General features: G+C 43.7%; 1 protein-coding gene across 6 annotated transcripts in view; it reads right to left on the bottom strand.

Moving 5' to 3' along the window:
- LOC106608394 (zinc finger MIZ domain-containing protein 1) overlaps positions 1–19,968 on the bottom strand; it is a 195,969-nt gene that overhangs the window by 14,176 nt on the left and 161,825 nt on the right. For 2 of the 6 annotated variants that reach the window (XM_045722017.2, XM_045722006.2), the window contains exons 7-9: positions 5,704–5,739; positions 2,821–2,965; positions 81–195 (exon numbers count right to left, since the gene is read on the bottom strand). In XM_045722017.2, the coding sequence (XP_045577973.1) occupies positions 81–195; positions 2,821–2,965; positions 5,704–5,739 (296 nt within the window). Of the gene's footprint in view, positions 1–80; positions 196–2,820; positions 2,966–5,703; positions 5,740–9,918; positions 10,426–10,554; positions 10,813–19,968 lie in introns of those variants that run through there. The other 4 variants (XM_045722019.2, XM_045722012.2, XM_045722022.2 and 1 more) reach the window with 3 other exon arrangements.

Here is a 19,968-nt window from a genome sequence, read left to right on the forward strand (position 1 = left end):
GTATAAGAGTGTGTGTTGTGTGTCGAAAACATCAAATAGTGTGTACTGAAGTGTGTGTGGGTGTGTGTTGTGTGTCTCACCTGACTCTGTGACGTGTTGGTCACACCCCACACGGTGGTAACAACAGACAATGACCCCGGGGGCTGGTTGGTGTTCTGTTGCCATGGAACTGAGTCGTAGGCAAATGACCCATCACTACAGAACAAATACGAACACACACATTAACCGAGAGATAGGCAACATGGACAAAAATCCATACCGAGATAAATTGCCTGAATTGATGTGATAACAATAAATATAATGATAAGTTTAGAACGTTGATGTGCACCACATTTTTTTGTAATTATCCTTTAAAGCCCTCCACACAAAAACTAGATGTTCTTGTGTTTTATAAATATTTCCACACTAGGTTGGAATAATACTGTGAAATTGTGAAAATTATGATAATTCCCTTATAGTGTAAGAGCTGTTTGAAAAGACCGCCTGAAATTTCAGCCTGTTTTGGTGGGATGGAGTTTTGGCCAATGAATTAGGAATTAGAATTCTAAATAGGATTTGGCATTCCATGGTGACATCACCATGCAGTAAATTAGTTAATAGACCAATAAGATAGAGAGTACCAAACCTCTCTGCCAATAACCAGTGGTGTAAAGTACTTAAGTAAAAATACTTTAAAGTACTACTTAAGTATTTTTTGGGGATATCTGTACTTTACTTTACTATTTATATTTTTGCCAACTTTAACTTTTTCTTCACTGCATTCCTTAAGAAAATAATGTACTTTTTACTCTATACATTTTTCCTGACACCCAAAAGTACTTGTTACATTTTGACTGGAAATTGGTACATTTCACACACTTATCAAGAGAGCATCCCTGGTCATCTCTACTGCCTCTGATCTGACGGACTCACTAAACACAAATGCTTCGTTTGTAAATTATGTCTGAGTGTTGGAGTGTGCCCCTGGCTATCCGCCAATAAATAAATAAATAAAATTGTGCTGTATGTTTTGCTTAATACAAGGAATTTTAAATAGTTTATACTTGATACTTAAGTACATTTTATCAATTCCATTTACTTTTGAGACTTAAGTATTTTTAAAACCAAATACTTTTAGACTTTTACTCAAGTAGTATCTTACTGGGTGACTTTCACTTTTACTTGAGTCTTTTTTTATTCAGGTATCTTTACTTTTACTCAAGTATGACAATTGAGTACTTTTTCCATCACTGCCAATAACAGGTAATTTTCAGTTTTGCCCTCCCACTCAGACCACACCCAGACAGTCCTAGTTTTATGTTTGTAGCCATCAATTGTCCAATTAACAATCACCTATAATAACAAACTTATTTCAGCTCAATCTTCACATTTCTATAGTATTGGCTGTTTATCGTAATGAACAATGTCAGCAAAATGTGATCGTATCGCACGCACGCACACACACCCCCTGTCATCACTGCAGGGCAGATACAAAGACATACTAACGTGACAGCCGTGGATTTCATTTGGCCAAGTACGTAACACAACAGAGGATTGCATATCCACCCAGGAATGTGAAATGTGCTCATAATCCTTGGAACCCTTCGGCCACGTATATGTTATTTGGAATATTTGGCATTAAAACGCCAAACAAATCGCAGGCTAGAATATGAAGAACCAAACTAAACAGGGAGAGACAGACAGAGTATGTTTTCACACATGCTGGAAGGGATCCAATATACTAGTATCTTCAAGGAGGTAGAACACCTCCCAAGATGCCCAGCGCAGAACAGAAATGTGGCAGCCAGGTTTAGAATTGGGGCAAGCACAGAACATTCTGCTGAACATTACTTCACTGCAGCCCACTCCCTCCGTTTGTGCATGCCTGTGTCCGTGTATTAGTGATGGGGGAATCGATACAGTTATATTATCAGGGAAATTCTTTTTTTTTTTTAACCTTTATTTAACTAGGCAAGTCAGTTAAGAACAAATTCTTATTTTCAATGACGGCCTAGGAACAGTGGGTAAACTGCCTTGTTCAGGGGCAGAACGACAGATTTTTACCTTGTCAGCTTGGGAATTCAATCTTGCAATCTTTCGGTTACTAGTCCAACACTCTAACCACTAGGCTACCTGCTGCCCTTTCTGATGATATATCGTATCATTTTGACAATATCGCAAAATACTTTTTGTGCTAGTTGGCTGTACCTGCACTAAAACACCAGTAATTTTCTTTCATAGCTTGTTCTACACTTTTATTTCCATGACCGATCAAAACCCGTTTTCTCATGGCTCTCGCCTGTCCCTCTGCAGCAGACATACCGTGAGCAATATGTTTGGAACATCGAATCGCAGTGCACATTGAATCATGAGAGAATCGCAATACAGTATCGGCACCTAAGTATCGTGATTATATCGTTTCGTGAGGTCCCTGGCAATTCCCAGCCCTAGCGTGTATGTCTGCTCCTATCCTCCAAACTAGCTCTGCTAAGCTTGTCTTAGCTCACTTTCATGAAGAGAAAAACTCAGTACATGTATTTATTTGAGAAGGGACTGGGAGGATGATATTCTAGGTTAAATGCAACATAGGGCATGATTTATATAGCTTACTTTGAGGTGGGAGGAAACTGAGATTTAGGTAAACATTGTTAAAGTTAACATGAACGATCCAGTTTAAACCAGGGAACCAATGAGGGAGTGTGTGTTAAAATGACATGTTCCCACCTGTTGTGTAAGTGAAAATGAAAGTGACAATGTCTCCCTTTGTGTAAAACAGAAAACATATACAGCAAAGTACACACTGACAGACGGACGGACGGGGACACACAAACACACACTGACCCATGTGAGAGTCCTCCAGGGGGTTTCATGGTGTTTATGCTGGGCTGCATGGGGACTTTGCCCTGAGGGGACTCGTTCTGTCTGCTCTTCTGGTGACGCAACAGCAGGAGGCGACCCAGCTCCTCGCACCACGATGACAGCAGGGCTACGGGAAAGAAAAACACACACACACACACACACACACTCATGTGTCAGTCTAATAACGTAGGAAACACACACACACACTCATGTGTCAGTCTAATAACGTAGGAAACACACACACACACACACACACACACACACACACACACACACACACACACACACACACACACACACACACACACACACACACACACACACACACACACACACGTGTGTCAGTCTAATAATGTAGGAAACACACACACACATGTGTCAGTCAGTCTAATAACGTAGGAAACACACACAGGTCGGTCTACATATACAACTTTAAACTTTAACTACAGTCTGTCGGTCTGCTAAAACAGTCTTTAGTATGTCAGTTTGAAGTAAGTCCGTTTCTATTGCCAAACATAGGATCCTATGATATTGTTTTCCTGACTACTTCAGCAAAATGATTTGGACTCTCTGAAAGTCTCCACAGCCATTTCTGCCATCAGAAAAACAAACAAACAATTGCCCATCAAAAATGCTTGATCAAAACTATCTCAATTGATTCATCTGAAATATCTCAATTGATTCTCTGACTATGTTCTGCCCACTACATTTGAGTGCTGCCTCTCACTCTTCAAGTTGGACTGCAGTTCTGCCTCCTGCCACATTGTGGCACCCTAACACAGTAATCCCAGCCTGTCTGTTGCTGTCTGTTTGCCAGTGTAGATCTCAGTGACTGATGGAATGAATCACACAGTGTTTATCTGCAGTACATCAGCTCTGATCGCTCTAGAAGAGAGTCCTCTGGCTTTCTGAAGAGGAATGGTAACATGCAGAGCGAGAGAGGGGGGGGAAAGAGAGAGAGAGGGAGAGATCGAGAGATGGAGACAGAGAGAGAGATGGATATGGGTTAGAGAGCGTATACCCGTCCTCTCCCCTCCTCTTTCTTTCACCCCCTCTTCCTCCCCTCGTCCCCAATGACTAATCAGATTGCTCAGCGTTCTCAGTCATCTTCAACGCAGGTAACTGTCTGCTCCACCATGCAGGCAGGCAAACATCATTATGAATGGTGTACGATGCCCTGTCCATAAGAAGAGTTATGGACTTAATGTCTAACATCTTAACACAGAAAATAAGCTCAAAAGGTGTTTGAGATCAAACAGCAAAGCCTTAATTGAGCTATGAATAAAGGGGAGGAGAGAGAAGAGAAGAAACGAGAAGAGGAGAGTTGACCACAGCAGAGCAGACTGAGCCACATTGAGCCAATCTCTGAGAAGTCAGTCTCAGGCTCCCAGCAGGTTTCTGCCAGAGCCAGAGGGAGGAGAGACTCAGCCCTCCTACTTAAAGTGGAATTATTCCACCCTGCCATTACAGAGAGCTTATCTCCCCACTTAATCACCACCTTCGTCCTCCCTCCGCACGCCCAGCCTGTCGCAAGACCTGGCAAACTGCTATTTACGCCCATAGAGTTCTGGTCAAAAGTAGTCACGGAAGGGTTAAGTACTCTGCTAGTATCCTCACTCTCTCTCGCTCTCTATCTCTCACTCTGTCTCTTTCTTTCTCTTTCTTTCTCTCTGTTCTACAGTAATTAGCATTCGGAGTTTCCTTGTAATGGAGGACTTGCACTCTGTCATTAGTTAATGGAAACAGCAGCCTGTTGCCCCGGGTTACACTTCCTGCTGTTCACACAGGCTGGATGACTCAGGTAATTCAGCTAGTGGATATTCTCCTCTTCTACAGTTAAAGGGACAGTCCACATGACGACATCATTATATCTTTCTCTCTGTTGTTGACACTGCAATGTCTCAGCACTTGTACATGATAAACAGCAAGTTTAAAAGACCAGACCACACATTTCCACTGAACGTACAGTATGGATGAATGCAGAAAGCAGTGATGTCACAGACTAGCCTATATTACAGGCTTGACTGTGCAGCCCACATTACTCACAACACTCTGATATAGACACACATGCAGATCAGCTCACGTACAGTACACTACAGATAGAGGTAGTACTACATAGTACACACAGATATGAGACAGTACACTTTCTCAGAACATGAAAACCGTACATTGGACGCCGAATACACGCATTGTCAGAAGCCTATACACATACAACGTGTGATACAAGACAAAAAAAGCTATTTCTATAAAATCATAATCTATATAAAGCTCCAGCCAGTATGCTGTGTAATGTGGGCAGGATAATGTGTGCAAAATAAGAAATATGGAGAGAGGACATCAAATCCTCTTGAAATCAAAAGGTCTGCATCCAAAATGGAACCCTATTCCCTATATAGTGCACTACTTTTGTCACAAGTAGTGCCCTTAAAAGGGAATCGGGTGCCATTCGAGATGCAGACAAAGTCATGCTTCTGCAAAACCGTAATGGAACCCATTTAGCAGCCAATGATATCCTTCCCAGCTAATGACCCTCCTCCACTCCACTCTGAGAGCCTCTGCCCAACCAGAAGCACATCCAATGGGTTTATAATCCCTCTCCATGACTCTGGGGCAGATTCAATCAAAACCACACTGCAGGAAAAACCAGCACAGGGTAAATAATCACATTCATTTTATAAACGGTCTGTTTTTTATTTGTTTACTGAAACACAACTGTTCAGGTTTTCTCATAGTGCGAGTTTGATTTGGTCTCTGTGAGCATACGGAGCATACAGATGGAGGGGTGGAGGTGGAGTAACGATAAGCGGTCGGATGCTGGAGCCAGAGAGGGATGGATGGAGGGAGGGATGGAGCGAGGTTAGCTACCTGAGTCACTCTGACATCTCCTGCAGGTGTTGGTTTCTGTAGGGTTCAAATTACACATTTTACTGGGGAGGGAGGGGTTAATCACCAACAAAACACAAAATGCAGAAGCAACAGTCAAGTTAAACGTGCAGTCTGCAATTTCTGTGTCTTGTATCCCTATGTGTGTGGCACTGGCACCAAACCCACAAACAATCGAGGCTCAAAGTAAACACACACACAAAACAGAAGTTAGGCCCGCCTAAGAAAAAAAAGAAAAAAACGCAGGCTCATTTAAGCCAATCACTCGCAAAGAGCCTACCCTTCCACCCTATAGGGTCAGACTACATAGATATATATATTTGCTTTATATGCATTTGATATGAATACTTGACTGACAAAGAGATCCAGAGAGATGGATAGCCATGCACTATGCTCTTTAAATAGGCAAAGAAGATTAAAGTCATAGTTCTGTGGTGATAGAGATGAAGAGTTCTGTTAGTCCTACCAAGTCAATATATTTGTCTGAAATGCTTTATTGACCACACAAAGATATGTAGAGAGGTGGAGAGCCATGATGGATGAGGCCCTAAGTAGAAATAAAAAAAATACATGCAGATTTATTCTGGTTGACTTCAACACAATACACTTTTCATTCTTTAGAGGGCACACAGATAGGACTACATCACGCTAGTTTCCAGATTGAAATGTAGCCTAGAGTGAAGGCATAGGGGTCATGACCTGTGTACAGTATCTGACCTGCATTCAGACTGTTAAGATACTGAAATATGATGCTTTGCCAGGAATTACCCATGATACACTATGATTAGAAGTATGTCCTTGTCCAATCACTAACCCTGGGGTCAGGACCTTCCCATCTGCACTACAGCATTTTCACGGCACAGTAACTTTAGACTCACACACACGTGCACTAGCTGTGAGGATCCTGGAGGTTTCAGTGGTTAGAACACATTAGATGGATAAGATTTACAATATCCTGAGGCTAAAGGGATACTCCGGGATTTTGGCAATGACAGATGAACTTGTTTATACCATTTTTATGTTAAGGAAGTTAGAGGTATTTTCGCGAGTCAATGCTAACTAACATTAGCACAATGACTTCCAGTCATTGCGCTAACACTGGTAAGTAAGTGTGCTAGCGCTAGTTAGCGACTTCCCTCAGACTGCACGTAGACATAAAAATGATATCCACGAGTTCATTTGACTCTGGGGAAGTAGATAAAGGGCCCCATTGCCAAAATCCCGAAGTAACCCTTTAAGTCAGTGGCCTAGGCTTCTTACAGAAGAGGAAACAGGGTGGCCACACACACACTAGCTGTGAGGATGCTGGTGGTTGCAGTGGTTAGACATAGAGCACATTAGATGTACAGGAAACAAACAACAGTGCAGCTCAACAGATGAACAGTGTTCACTGGGGACTGCACCCTGTGTGTCTTAATGAATCCCCCACTGTCCTCCCAGTACTACACAATCTTACTGGACGAGAAGCCAGTACTACACAATCTTACTGGACGAGCTCCCAGTACTACACAATCTTACTGGACGAGCTCCCAGTACTACACAATCTTACTGGACGAGCTCCCAGTACTACACAATCTTACTGGACGAGCTCCCAGTACTACACAATCTTACTGGACGAGAAGCCAGTACTACACAATCTTACTGGACGAGCTCCCAGTACTACACAATCTTACTGGACGAGCTCCCAGTACTACACAATCTTACTGGACGAGCAGCCAGTACTACACAATCTTACTGGACGAGCAGCCAGTACTACACAATCTTACTGGACGAGCTCCCAGTACTACACAATCTTACTGGACGAGCACCCAGTACTACACAATCTTACTGGACGAGCAGCCAGTCTCTCTGAAGCAGAGCTCAGGTCAGTGAGTCAAACTGTGGCCCCAGTAGGTCAAGCCCTGGTCAGCTGATATGTCTCTGTCAGTCCTGTGCAGTGCTGCTAGGCTGCAGTCATGCTCCAAGACATAGTCCCCTGGAACCACTCCAAGACATAGTCCCCTGGAACCACTCCAAGACATAGTCCCTTGGAACCACTCCAAGACATAGTCCCTTGGAACCACTCCAAGACATAGTCCCTTGGAACCACTCCAAGACATAGTCCCCTAGAACCACTCCAAGACATAGTCCCCTGGAACCACTCCAAGACATAGTCCCCTGGAATCACTCCAAGACATAGTCCCTTGGAACCACTCCAAGACATAGTCCCCTGGAACCACTCCCAGACATAGTCCCCTGGAACCACTCCCAGACATAGTCCCTTGGAACCACTCCAAGACATAGTCCCCTGGAACCACTCCAAGACATAGTCCCCTAGAACCACTCCAAGACATAGTCCCCTAGAACCACTCCCAGACATAGATATACTGTACAGGTCTACATTTCTCATAACCTTATATAATGAATCACACCCATATTGCAGTGCTTTAGGATTTTACATTGTTGCATTTAGAATAGTGGAAACAAACATGCATGTTCTGAGTTGTAAAACATGGAGAGAGAAAATCTAATTCCAAAGTTTCCCATCAATGAAGCCATCAGGAGCGTCCATTCTAGTCAGTCTTTCTATGCTTTCAGACTCAAAACCCTCCTTTTATCTCGAGCCACAGCAGGGGACCCTACTTAAACCCAAAGCCAGACTGGGATTGCCTGACACACACATGCATACACACACATAATCTCAGATGCACACACACAAACACACACATCACAGAACCATGAACACATCCAAACACCTTCCGATGTCTCTTCAAGCAGACAGCTCAACTTACAGATACGCTCACACGTGGTGCACACACACACACACACACACACACACACACACACACACACACACACACACACACACACACACACACACACACACACACACACACACACACACACACACACACACACACACAGGCCGTGTCCGAAATCTGGCTTGTCTACTACTTACCTAAACTCCATCCTGTGTACTGGGTCGTTCCACTAATTTTGAGTAGTGTAACTTGGTGAAAAAAAGTGTTATTTCACCAAATTTTAACATTCTGTCGAGAGCACATGTTCAACTTAATAAAAAACACTTCTCATCTCATGTTAAATAAAAAAAATGACTATTAGGTGCTTATTAAGTGCTAAAAAAACCTAACAGGGCTGACATTAAAAGGACTGACTGTAACAGGGTTGACGATTTCATCTTAAATCAGCCATAAATCCCCTTGTGACAGAGGGAATGGAAGCTTGTTATGTGCAACAGGGAGGTGCAATTGAATGCAAGCTTCACTAAACATTTCTAGCCTGGGTAACAGGGTTGACGTGTTATGCTCGACCAGCGCAGTTTTCCACCACAAAACACCAGAAAATGGCCAAAAAGAGTAGAACCAGCTCACCTGCTTTTCACTAGGATTTGACTATTAGATGTTCAATGTCTCTTTTGAATTAAAAAAAAGTTCAGTTCACGTAACAGGGTTGACCTTAAAATGAGGGACAGGTTGTTGTTTTTTTACCTTAAAATGTATGATTAATAACATGAAATAAATAATAGTCTTCAGAAATGACTTTGTCAAAACAACAAACTATAACTAGGGTTTTACAATGATGGTGAAACTTGTAGAAATACTGGGCTTAAGTGGGTTCATATCTTCCTAGAGGTGGCCCAGGGTTGATGGAGGGACATGTCAAAGTGCTGAATTTTGGCACCTTAGCAAGTCGCTATTCATATTCAAAATCAGATTTATAGAATTTTCCATGTGGTCAATATTAAAGGGTGCTTCATTTAATATAACATACTTAAAAAAAATGCAATATTTGTGCACAATTTCCACTTAAAATATCAAAGGGATGCAAAAGGAACTAATTTCATGGAATGACCCTACTAATCGTACTACATACTATTTAGAACATACTGTTTAGTAACAACGATGCAGTAAGCTACAAATATCAACATACTAGGCTTATCCTACTGAGAATGCATCATCTAATGCGCAACTGCGTTGATTCCCGCCATTTGTTGATTTTGGTACAGTGTGTCCCCTCAGCTGATTATCAGCTGTTGTCAGACACGTGGGTCTCGAATGACAATTCTCTTCCTCAATAGTGTGCAGCGAATTGTACTAGATGAAAAGGCGAAATTAGTATGACATCCTGGCATTTAAAGCATACTCAATACGGGTATTCGGACACGGACTCACATTCACACACCGCTCTCAGACTTACCCAGAGTCAAGAAAAGTCCCAGTGTGTCTCATCTCATTGTCGTCATGGCACAGGGAGAGAGAGAAGGCTCTGATGTCAGAACACAGCTAAGCTCCCACAGAGGCCAATGGCAACGCTCTAGCTTATTTTATTTCTCCCTTGTTTTAACTCTCTTTCCTCTGCCCTTTTATCTTTCTCTCTGTTTTCGCTTTTTCTCTCCCTGCTGTCTCCCTCTTCCCCTGCCTCTCTGTTTCCCCTACCCTATCGCTCTTTCTCCCTCTCCCTCGCTCTCTCCTTCTCCCTGTTGTCTCTCCCTCTTCCTTCTGCCTCTGTTTTTTCTCTCTCTCTCTCTGTCTCGCTCTCTCTCTCTCCTTCCTGTCCAGTGTCGGCACAATGCACATCTATTATTTAGAAGCAGTCTCCCGGTCTCCCCGGCTCAGCCAATCAGAGAGCTTGCACCATAGTAATGGGTTCCTGCCTCCTGCTGTACCTGCTACCAGCTCCAACTGGCTCCACAGATGACAGGATGGAGGGAGGGAGGGAGGAAAGGAGGGAGAGAGAGAGAGGAGGGAGAGGAGGGAGGGGAAGAGAAGAGAAGAAAGTGAGGGAAAAGGAAAGAGTCAGAGAATGAGAGCAGTAGAAACAGGGACTCCTCACCTCTGTTGTGTGGTGCTGTTATTTATGCCTCCTCTTTATTCACTAGTGATCCATTGCACTGCCCCTGAAGCTCCAATCGCGCATACAAACACACACACAGGCACGTATGTACATATACACACACATACACACACACACACAAACTCTCTCTCAGACACACAGACAGCCCCACAGACACTTAGCTAGCGGGGAGGAAGGAGAAAAAAACGCAGCCAGCTCACATTTCTGACTTGCAGAAGTGGGTGGGACCTAACATGCTAGATAGACAGTATCCTGGCCAAAGGCCAATGCATCAGAGACAGAGGGAGACACAAACAGAGAAAGAGAAACACAGTGAGCGAGAGAGAGAGAGAGAGAGAGAGAGAGAGAGAGAGAGAGAGAGAGAGAGAGAGAGAGAGAGAGAGAGAGAGAGAGAGAGAGAGAGAGAGAGAGAGAGAGGGCACGCAGGCCTACAGAGGACCATCATTGACACACGGAGGTCTGATGCAGCATTTCACTGTGTGGAAAGTGCAATGTGAAACAGTTCTTCACCCAAGGTGTGTACGCTGTGATATCCTCCCTTCGCACTTTTCCTCCACAAAAGAGACCGGCTAAGTCAGCACTGTTCTACTGAAGTTCAGCTTTGGCATTAGCAAAATGACTTTTTACATTTCACTGTAAAGGTGAACCAATGAATCACCTAATGTAAAATATTATAACATCATAACCACGTAAAATAAGCATTTTCCTCCGTACCTTTTGAAAACGGAACACTTATCTGTTTCAGGGTTTTACTAGTTTGAAAAGTTGACGGTACTTTTATGTTGCAAAGTGATTTCATCATTATCATCATCTCATCTAAGGAGGCAAAGCTTAGTGTCAGACATACACACTATAAATAGCCCTATAGCAACATCAGTTAATAATGCAGTAGTAGGACTGCTCTCTCTCTCTCTCCTCTCCTCTCTCTCTCTCCTCTCTCTCTCTCTCTCTCTCTCTCTCTCTAAAGGAGAACTAAAAAAAGGAGAACTACCACTGCCTCACGCAGCTACAGGGAAACAGAGAACTTACAGAGAAAGGGGGGGGGGGGGCAGAGAAAGGGTGAGTGTGTGAAAGACAAAGCTAAAGAGAGAGTGTGTACAGAATATGTTTTGCTTGTGAGTTACAGCCTGCCTCACACTGGAAGCGATCCGTCACTGTTGACACGCTGCATTTGTTGCTTTCCCTGACGTGCGACAGCAGATTTCCCAGGGAGCGTGCTTTGTTGATTTACTCAGTGCTAACAGCATTCCATATTCCTGCCTGGCCTGACTGGCCCAACATTCTCCACACACAGCCCTGCCTGGCCTGCTCAACATTCTTTACGTCTGAGATCAGAGAGGGGGACATCAGTGGAGGGACACTTCCAACTAATACAGAACCCTGGCCAACTCTCTCTCTGTCCCCATATTCCCTTCACATCCAAGATCATTTACATAATTTTTCTCTACCTCTCTTTTGTACCTTCACAGCCAAGTTATAACCTCTCTCCATCTCCTTCTCCCCTCCTCTACCCTCTCCTCCCTTTCCCCTCCACTCCAAACAAATACATCCTTAACAGCTTTCTCTCCCTTATTTGTCCCAAGTTACACCTTTTCACAACCCTCTCGATTTCACTTTAGAGACGACAGTGATAGATTTGCGACAAGCAGCAGAGAAAGAAACAGGAGGAGAGTTATCAGTCTCTGAGTTATCAGTCTCTGAGTTATCAGTCTCTATACAGTCTCTGAGCTGTATGTACAGCTCTATCGCTCAGTCGCAAATGTGTCAGAAGGAAATCAAGAGACAGTAGCATCGCTGTTGGCTAACTTGGCTGCACACTTGTCTTAGTCATGCAGTCTCTTGCTCGCTCCATATAGTCTACCCCTCCCCCTAAACCCAAAAGACAGTTTCGTTGTGGTATCTATATGAATAAGGTCACATAGCCGTTTCAAATTCAATCCCTGAATGAGTGATATTAAATACTTCTCTATTGCAAAACAGTCAGTATTCAATAGAATCCAATCCAATAACTTAGTATTTATTTGCCAGAAACGGCTATAATTTTTTAATTTAAGGGAATACAAGCAAGATCCTGCATCTTTCTACAACCTTTAGTATCCTCTGCCAACAATAACCAAACATTGTTGACATTCTGCTGTACTGTAGGGTAGTAATCACTAGCCTACATGTTATGCCATGACTTGTTGAAAGAAATAATACATAAAGCATAACAAAAAAATTAAAGAATCATCCTCGGTCACACCTTGAAATCAACCCAAGAACAACTCCAAACTCGCCCCTCTCCGGAATTCAGAAAAGGAGTTGTTGGAAATATTTCTTCATGCAAATATGTAAGCAGTGAGCATTATGAGCGAGAGGTGTAAATGTCTGTCGGTGCTGTCATTTTGAGGGACACTAATGTGTTTGTTGAATGTCACAGAGACAGCTTCAGGAAAGGATGGACACGATCTGAGACAGGTGAATGATTGACTGACTGCTGCCACTAGAGAGGAACCAAAAACTAGTTTGGTAACCCAAAATATCCACTGGTCTGCACAGTACAACACCTACATGTGAAACAACTCATAATGCTCTGTGCCTTACATCTATCCACTTCCCCTTCTAGGCTTATGTCTGAGGAAGGCTATAAATAACTAGCAAATGAGTCAGTCAGATGAAAAGGCTACCTTTTTGATACAGTTAATTACCAATAAACATATTTTTTCTATGAAGACCTAACCTTTTAGGTAACTTTTTTAACCTTTTAAATTATGTTTAGGCTACCATAGCGTTGCCAGTTGATCTTGACAGTGGCACATCCTCCATCTCAGAGCTAGCTCTCTCCTGTGAGGAATAGGATTAGGGTTAGCTCTGGTCTTTGTAGGGCAGCATAACCATTATCTAATGACTCTCCAGCAGGGAAGTGAACAGTCTGCAGGTAATCCACAGCAATGGCTAATGGCTAACAGCGAACTGCAGCTGGGTAATCCCAGATACAGCAACTGCAAGCAGCTATCGGCTAACAGCTATCGGCTAACAGCTAAAGGCTAACTGCAGCTAGTAATGCAGCCACAGCAACAGATATTCATTTTATATATTTATTTAACCTTTATTTAACTAGGCAAGTCAATTAAGAACAAAGTCTTATTTACAATGATGGACTACCAAGAGGCAAAAGGCCTCCTGTGGGGATGGGGCTGGGATACAGTAACAAACACAAAGCTAATAATAGAAGAGGCACCAAGGTGGCCTATTGCGTGGGGTAGCCATGCTAACAGCAAATACTATCACAACAGTGTGGATAGAGGCAGCTACACTCCCCTACATATTTATTTGGGCAGTGAAGTTAAAACTTTTATTTTTGGCTCTATACTCCTGCATTTTGGATTTGAGAACAAATATTTCATATGAGGCGACAGTACAGAATATGGATGCTAACATGATTACAGATAATCATGAACGAATCGTGAATCATGATGAGTGAGAAAGTTACAGATGCACAAAAATCATGCCCCCAAAACATGCTAACCTCTCACCATTACAATAACAGGGGAGGTTAGCATTTTTTGGAGTATGATATTTATGCCTCTGTAACTTTCTTACTCATTATTATTCACGATTCATTCATGATTATCCGTAATCATGGTAGAATCCACATTAATGTTCAGAAACATATTCTATTGTTATTTACAATAAAATGACTCCAAAATGACACAATACATTATTTACCATTCATTTCTATTGGGCACAACATAATCTGAAACACAACCAAAACTAACTGCAAATCCATCCAACAAGTTTGTAGAGTCACAAGCTTGATGTAGTCATTGTGTGCTATGAATATGGGACCACATACTAAACTTTTGACTAAATGTAATACACTATAAGTTGTCCAAATACTTATGACACCTTCAAATGGGGGAATAGATACATAAAGTTATTTAATTTCCAAAACAGTGAAACAGATGTGTACGAAAATACACTCAAATAAAAGGTGACATTCTGTACTGTTGCATCCAAAATGCTGGAGTATAGAGACAAATGAAAAGATTTAGCTACGCTGTCACAATAAGTACATAGGGGAGTGTACTGTACGCTCACAGTAAACTAATGCTAACCCAATAGTCTCTTCTCTGACTAATCGCAGATTAATGCGGCAGGTTAATCTCTCACTCTGAAAGGTCACAAACCCCAGACAGCTCATCCTTACCACCACACACACGCATATACACACCCACACACACAAACACACATACACAAACATAGGTGTACACACAAAATAATATGACTATGCACACACGCTACATAGTCCTAGGCAAACAGGCTGCTTACATTAAGCCTAATACAGCCACTACAAATAGAGGTAAAGTTAACATTTGTAATATTTGAAATATCTGGCATTTTCATTAATACTTGGCCTATAAGGGTACAGACAATTTCTTTCCATTTGAACATCTCCACTGTAATAACTATCCTGTCACTGTATGATTGATCAGCATACAGAGCGGAGCTGGAGGACCAGGCTGGCCCCTCCCCTCCCCAGAGTGGACCTCAGACTCCTGCTCTCCTTCTGAGCTCTCAGGTGTCAGATGTGGGACCCTCTGTCGCCAGCCTGGCTGTCAGGGGATTGTGCTGGGGCTGCACTTTATGTGCACGGAGACACACACACACACACACACACGCACACACACGCACAGGCACACACACACACACGCACACGCACAAGCACAGGCACACGCACACAAAACACACACACTCAAATACAGGCCGTGCTGGTGATGGGCTGGTGCATCATCTAGTCCAGCCTCAAATAGAGGCCTTAAGAGTGTCTGTGTGTGTTTGTGTGTGTTCTGCGACCGTCGCCCTCTTGTCTGGTTCCTCAGACAGACGTCCTTGCAACCGAGGTAAGATGGATGCTGGCTGTCTGAGTGAGACCAGTCTGAGGCTCATCTGCCTTCATCACTTCTCCCATCTCTCTCTCCCCCTCCGTTTCTCTCTCTCTCCCTCTCTCACTCCCTCCCAGCATCATATCTCCATCCCTAACTCTCCTCCCTCCCTCCCACCCTCCACTCCCCTCTCTCCCTCCCATCCTTCCCTCTCTTTCTTCATTCCCTACTTATGTATAATTCCTTTCAGAACATCTCCCATTAGCCTCTTTCCTTCTAGGTGGTGCGCTGCTTTAGTTTTCAAGATGATCCATCTCTGTTGAGGGAGGATTTTTTTTTTTTTTTTTTACATGTTGTGTATATTTATTTATTCTGAACACATTTCTGTTTGTTGGCTAAGTAAATTCTTGTAAATGTTTTCAAAATACTTGCTTTTATGTTCGCTAGCTGAACAGGCAAACACCGCTGAGTACTAAACTATAAACCAATCAAAACTGGTGTACTATCTCTGCTGATCACGTCTGCCAATCACATAATCTGTATCTAAGGTAGAAGACAGCTGGTGGTGACAACTCGAAAGAGATCTCCGTCCGACAAGCTGCAATCTAACTGTTGAGTGATAGAAATGTGATACCATCAACGCAAGCTGTAAAATGACTCCTAACTTAGAGCACAGGAATCTTAGTAATGTACTAACTTGCTAGTTAGCTAGCAAGTTACAACAAGTAGATCTGTTGCTAGCTACCAAGAGCAGATACATTACCTTCAGAAAGTATTCACACCCCTTTACTTTTCCCCCAAAAAATTGTGTTAAAGCCTGAATTTAAAATTGATTAAATTGAGATTTTTGTGTCACGGATCTACACACAATACCCCATAATTTCAAAGTGGAATTTTGTTTGTAGAATTTATTTTTAAATAATAAAATATGAAAAGCTGAAATGTCTCGAGTCAATAAGTATTCAACCCATTTGTTATGGCATGTCTAAATAATTTCAGGAGTAAAAATGTGCTTAACAGATCACATAATAAGTTAGATGGACTAATTCCGTGGTCAATAATAGTGGTTAACATTTTATTACATTTACATTACATTTAAGTCATTTAGCAGACGCTCTTATCCAGAGCGACTTACAAATTGGTGCATTCACCTTATGATATCCAGTGGAACAACCACTTTACAATAGTGCATCTAAATCTTTTAAGGGGGGGGTTAGAAGGATTACTTTATCCTATCCTAGGTATTCCTTAAAGAGGTGGGGTTTCAGGTGTCTCCGGAAGGTGGTGATTGACTCCGCTGTCCTGGCGTCGTGAGGGAGCTTGTTCCACCATTGGGGTGCCTGAGCAGCGAACAGTTTTGACTGGGCTGAGCGGGAACTGTGCTTCCTCAGAGGTAGGGGGGCCAGCAGGCCAGAGGTGGATGAACGCAGTGCCCTTGTTTGGGTGTAGGGCCTGATCAGAGCCTGAAGGTATGGAGGTGCCGTTCCCTTCACAGCTCCGTAGGCAATCACCATGGTCTTGTAGCGGATGCGAGCTTCAACTGGAAGCCAGTGGAGAGAGCGGAGGAGCGGGGTGACGTGAGAGAACTTGGGAAGGTTGAACACCAGACGGGCTGCGGCGTTCTGGATGAGTTGTAGGGGTTTAATGGCACAGGCAGGGAGCCCAGCCAACAGCGAGTTGCAGTAATCCAGACGGGAGATGACAAGTGCCTGGATTAGGACCTGCGCCGCTTCCTGTGTGAGGCAGGGTCGTACTCTGCGAATGTTGTAGAGCAGGAACCTACAGGATCGGGTCACCGCCTTGATGTTAGTGGAGAACGACAGGGTGTTGTCCAGGATCACGCCAAGGTTCTTAGCACTCTGGGAGGAGGACACAAGGGAGTTGTCAACCGTGATGGCGAGATCATGGAACGGGCAGTCCTTCCCCGGGAGGAAGAGCAGCTCCGTCTTGCCGAGGTTCAGCTTGAGCTGGTGATCCGTCATCCACACTGATATGTCTGACAGACATGCAGAGATGCGATTCGCCGCCTGGTTATCAGAAGGGGGAAAGGAGAAGATTAATTGTGTGTCGTCTGCATAGCAATGATAGGAGAGACCATGTGAGGATATGACAGAGCCAAGTGACTTGGTGTATAGCGAGAATAGGAGAGGGCCTAGAACAGAGCCCTGGGGGACACCAGTGGTGAGAGCGCATGGTGCGGAGACAGATTCTCGCCACGCCACCTGGTAGGAGCGACCTGTCAGGTAGGACGCAATCCAAGCGTGGGCCGCACCGGAGATGCCCAACTCGGAGAGGGTGGAGAGGAGGATCTGATTTATGACAACCCCATATCTGTACCCCACACATACATTTATCTGTAAGGTCCCTCAATCGAGTAGTGAATTTCAAGAACAAATTCAAGCACAAAGACCAGGGAGGGTTTTCAAAACCTCACAAAGATGGGCAACGATGCTGAATATCCCTTTGAGCATGGTGAAGTTATTAATTAGGCTTTGGATGGTGACCCCAGTCTAAGATCGCTTGTACTTTGAAGCAGGTTCTCATTGAGGATTTGCCTGTATTTGGCTCAATTCATTGTTCCCTCTATCCTTACCAGTCTCTGCCGCTGAAAAGCTTCCCCATAGCATGATGCTACCACCACCATGCTTCACGGTAGGGATGGTGTTAGACAGGTGATGGATGACCTGTGGCAAATTTTCTCCAGACATAGCGCTTTGCAGAGTTACATTTTTGCCTCATCAGACCTCATCATTTTCTGTCTTATGCTCTCAGAGTCTTTCACATGCCTTTTGGAAAACTCCAGGCGTTCTGTCCTGTGCCTTTTTCTCAGGAGTGGCTTCCGTCTGACCACTCTTCCATAAAGCTCAGATTGGTGAAGTGCTGTAGAAACTATCGTTTTTTTTCTCCACCTTTATTTAACCAGGTAGGCTAGTTGAGAGCAAGTTCTCATTTACAACTGCGACCTGGCCAAGATAAAGCAAAGCAGTTTGACACATACAACAACACAGAGTTACACATGGAATAAACAAACATACAGTCAATAATACCGTAGAAAAACAAAAGTCTATATACATTGTGTGCAAATGAAGTAAGATAAGGGAGGTAAGGCAATAAATAGGCCATGGTGGCGAAGTAATTATAAAATAGCAGTTAAACACTGGAATGGTAGATGTGCAGAAGATGAATGTGCAAGTAGAGATACTTGGGTGCAAAGGAGCAAGATCAATAAATAAATACAGTATGGGGATGAGGTAGTTGGATGGGCTAATTACAGATGGCCTATGTACAGGTGCAGTGATCTGTGAGCTGCTCTGACAGCTGGTGATTAAAGCTAGTGAGTCTCCATGTGTCTCCAGCTTCAGTGATTTTTGCAGTTCGTTCCAGTCATTGGTAGCAGAGAACTGGAAGGAAAGGCAGCCAAAGGAGAAATTGGCTTTGGGGGTGACCAGTGAGATATACCTGCTGGAGCGCGTGCTACGGGTGCTGCTATGGTGACCAGTGAGCTGAGATAAGGCGGGGTTTTACCTAGCAAAGACTTGTAGATGACCTGGAGCCAGTGGGTTTGGCGATGAGTATGAAGCGAGGGCCAGCCAACAAGAGCTTACAGGTCGCAGTGGTGGGTGGTATATGGGGCTTTGGTGATAAAATGGATGGCACTGTGATAGACTGCATCCAGTTTGCTGAGTAGAGTGTTGGAGGCTATTTTGTAAATGACATTGCCGAAGTCGAGGATCGGTAGGATGGTCAGTTTTACGAGGTTATGTTTGGCAGCATGAGTGAAGGATGCTTTGTTGCGAAATAGGAAGCCGATTCTAGATTTAATTTTGGATTGGAGATGCTTAATGTGAATCTGGAAGGAGAGTTTACAGTCTAACCAGACACCTAGGTATTTGTAGATGTCCACATATTCTAAATCAGAACCGTCCAGAGTAGTGATGCTGTATGGGTGGGCAGGTACGGGCAGCGATCGTTTGAAGCGCATGCATTTAGTTTTACTTGCATTTAAGAGCAGTTGGAGGCCACGGAAGGAGAGTTGTATGGCATTGAAGCTCGTCTGGAGGTCAGTTAACACAGTGTCCAAAGAAGGGCCAGAAGTATACAGAATGATGTCGTCTGCATAGAGGTGGATCAGAGACTCACCAGCAGCAAGAGCGACATCATTGATGTATACAGAGTAGAGAGACGACCTGAAGAACTGAACCCTGTGGCACCCCCATAGAGACTGCCAGAGGTCCAGACAACAGGCCCTCCGATTTGACACACTGAACTCTATCAGAGAAGTAGTTGGTGAACCAGGCGAGGCAATCATTTGAGAAACCAAGGCTGTTGAGTCTGCCGATAAGAATGTGGTGATTGACAGAGTCGAAACCCTTGGCCAGGTCGATGAATATGACTGCACAGTATTGTCTCTTATCGATGGCGGTTATGATATGGTTTAGGACCTTGAGCATGGCTGAGGTGCACCCATGACCAGCTTGGAAACCAGATTGCATAGCGGAGAAGGTACGGTGGGATTCGAAATGGTCGG

The sequence above is a fragment of the Salmo salar genome, chromosome 01 (assembly GCF_965601325.2).
Source record: "Salmo salar chromosome 01, fSalSal1, whole genome shotgun sequence".
In the NCBI taxonomy this organism is placed as follows: Eukaryota; Metazoa; Chordata; class Actinopteri; order Salmoniformes; family Salmonidae; genus Salmo; species Salmo salar.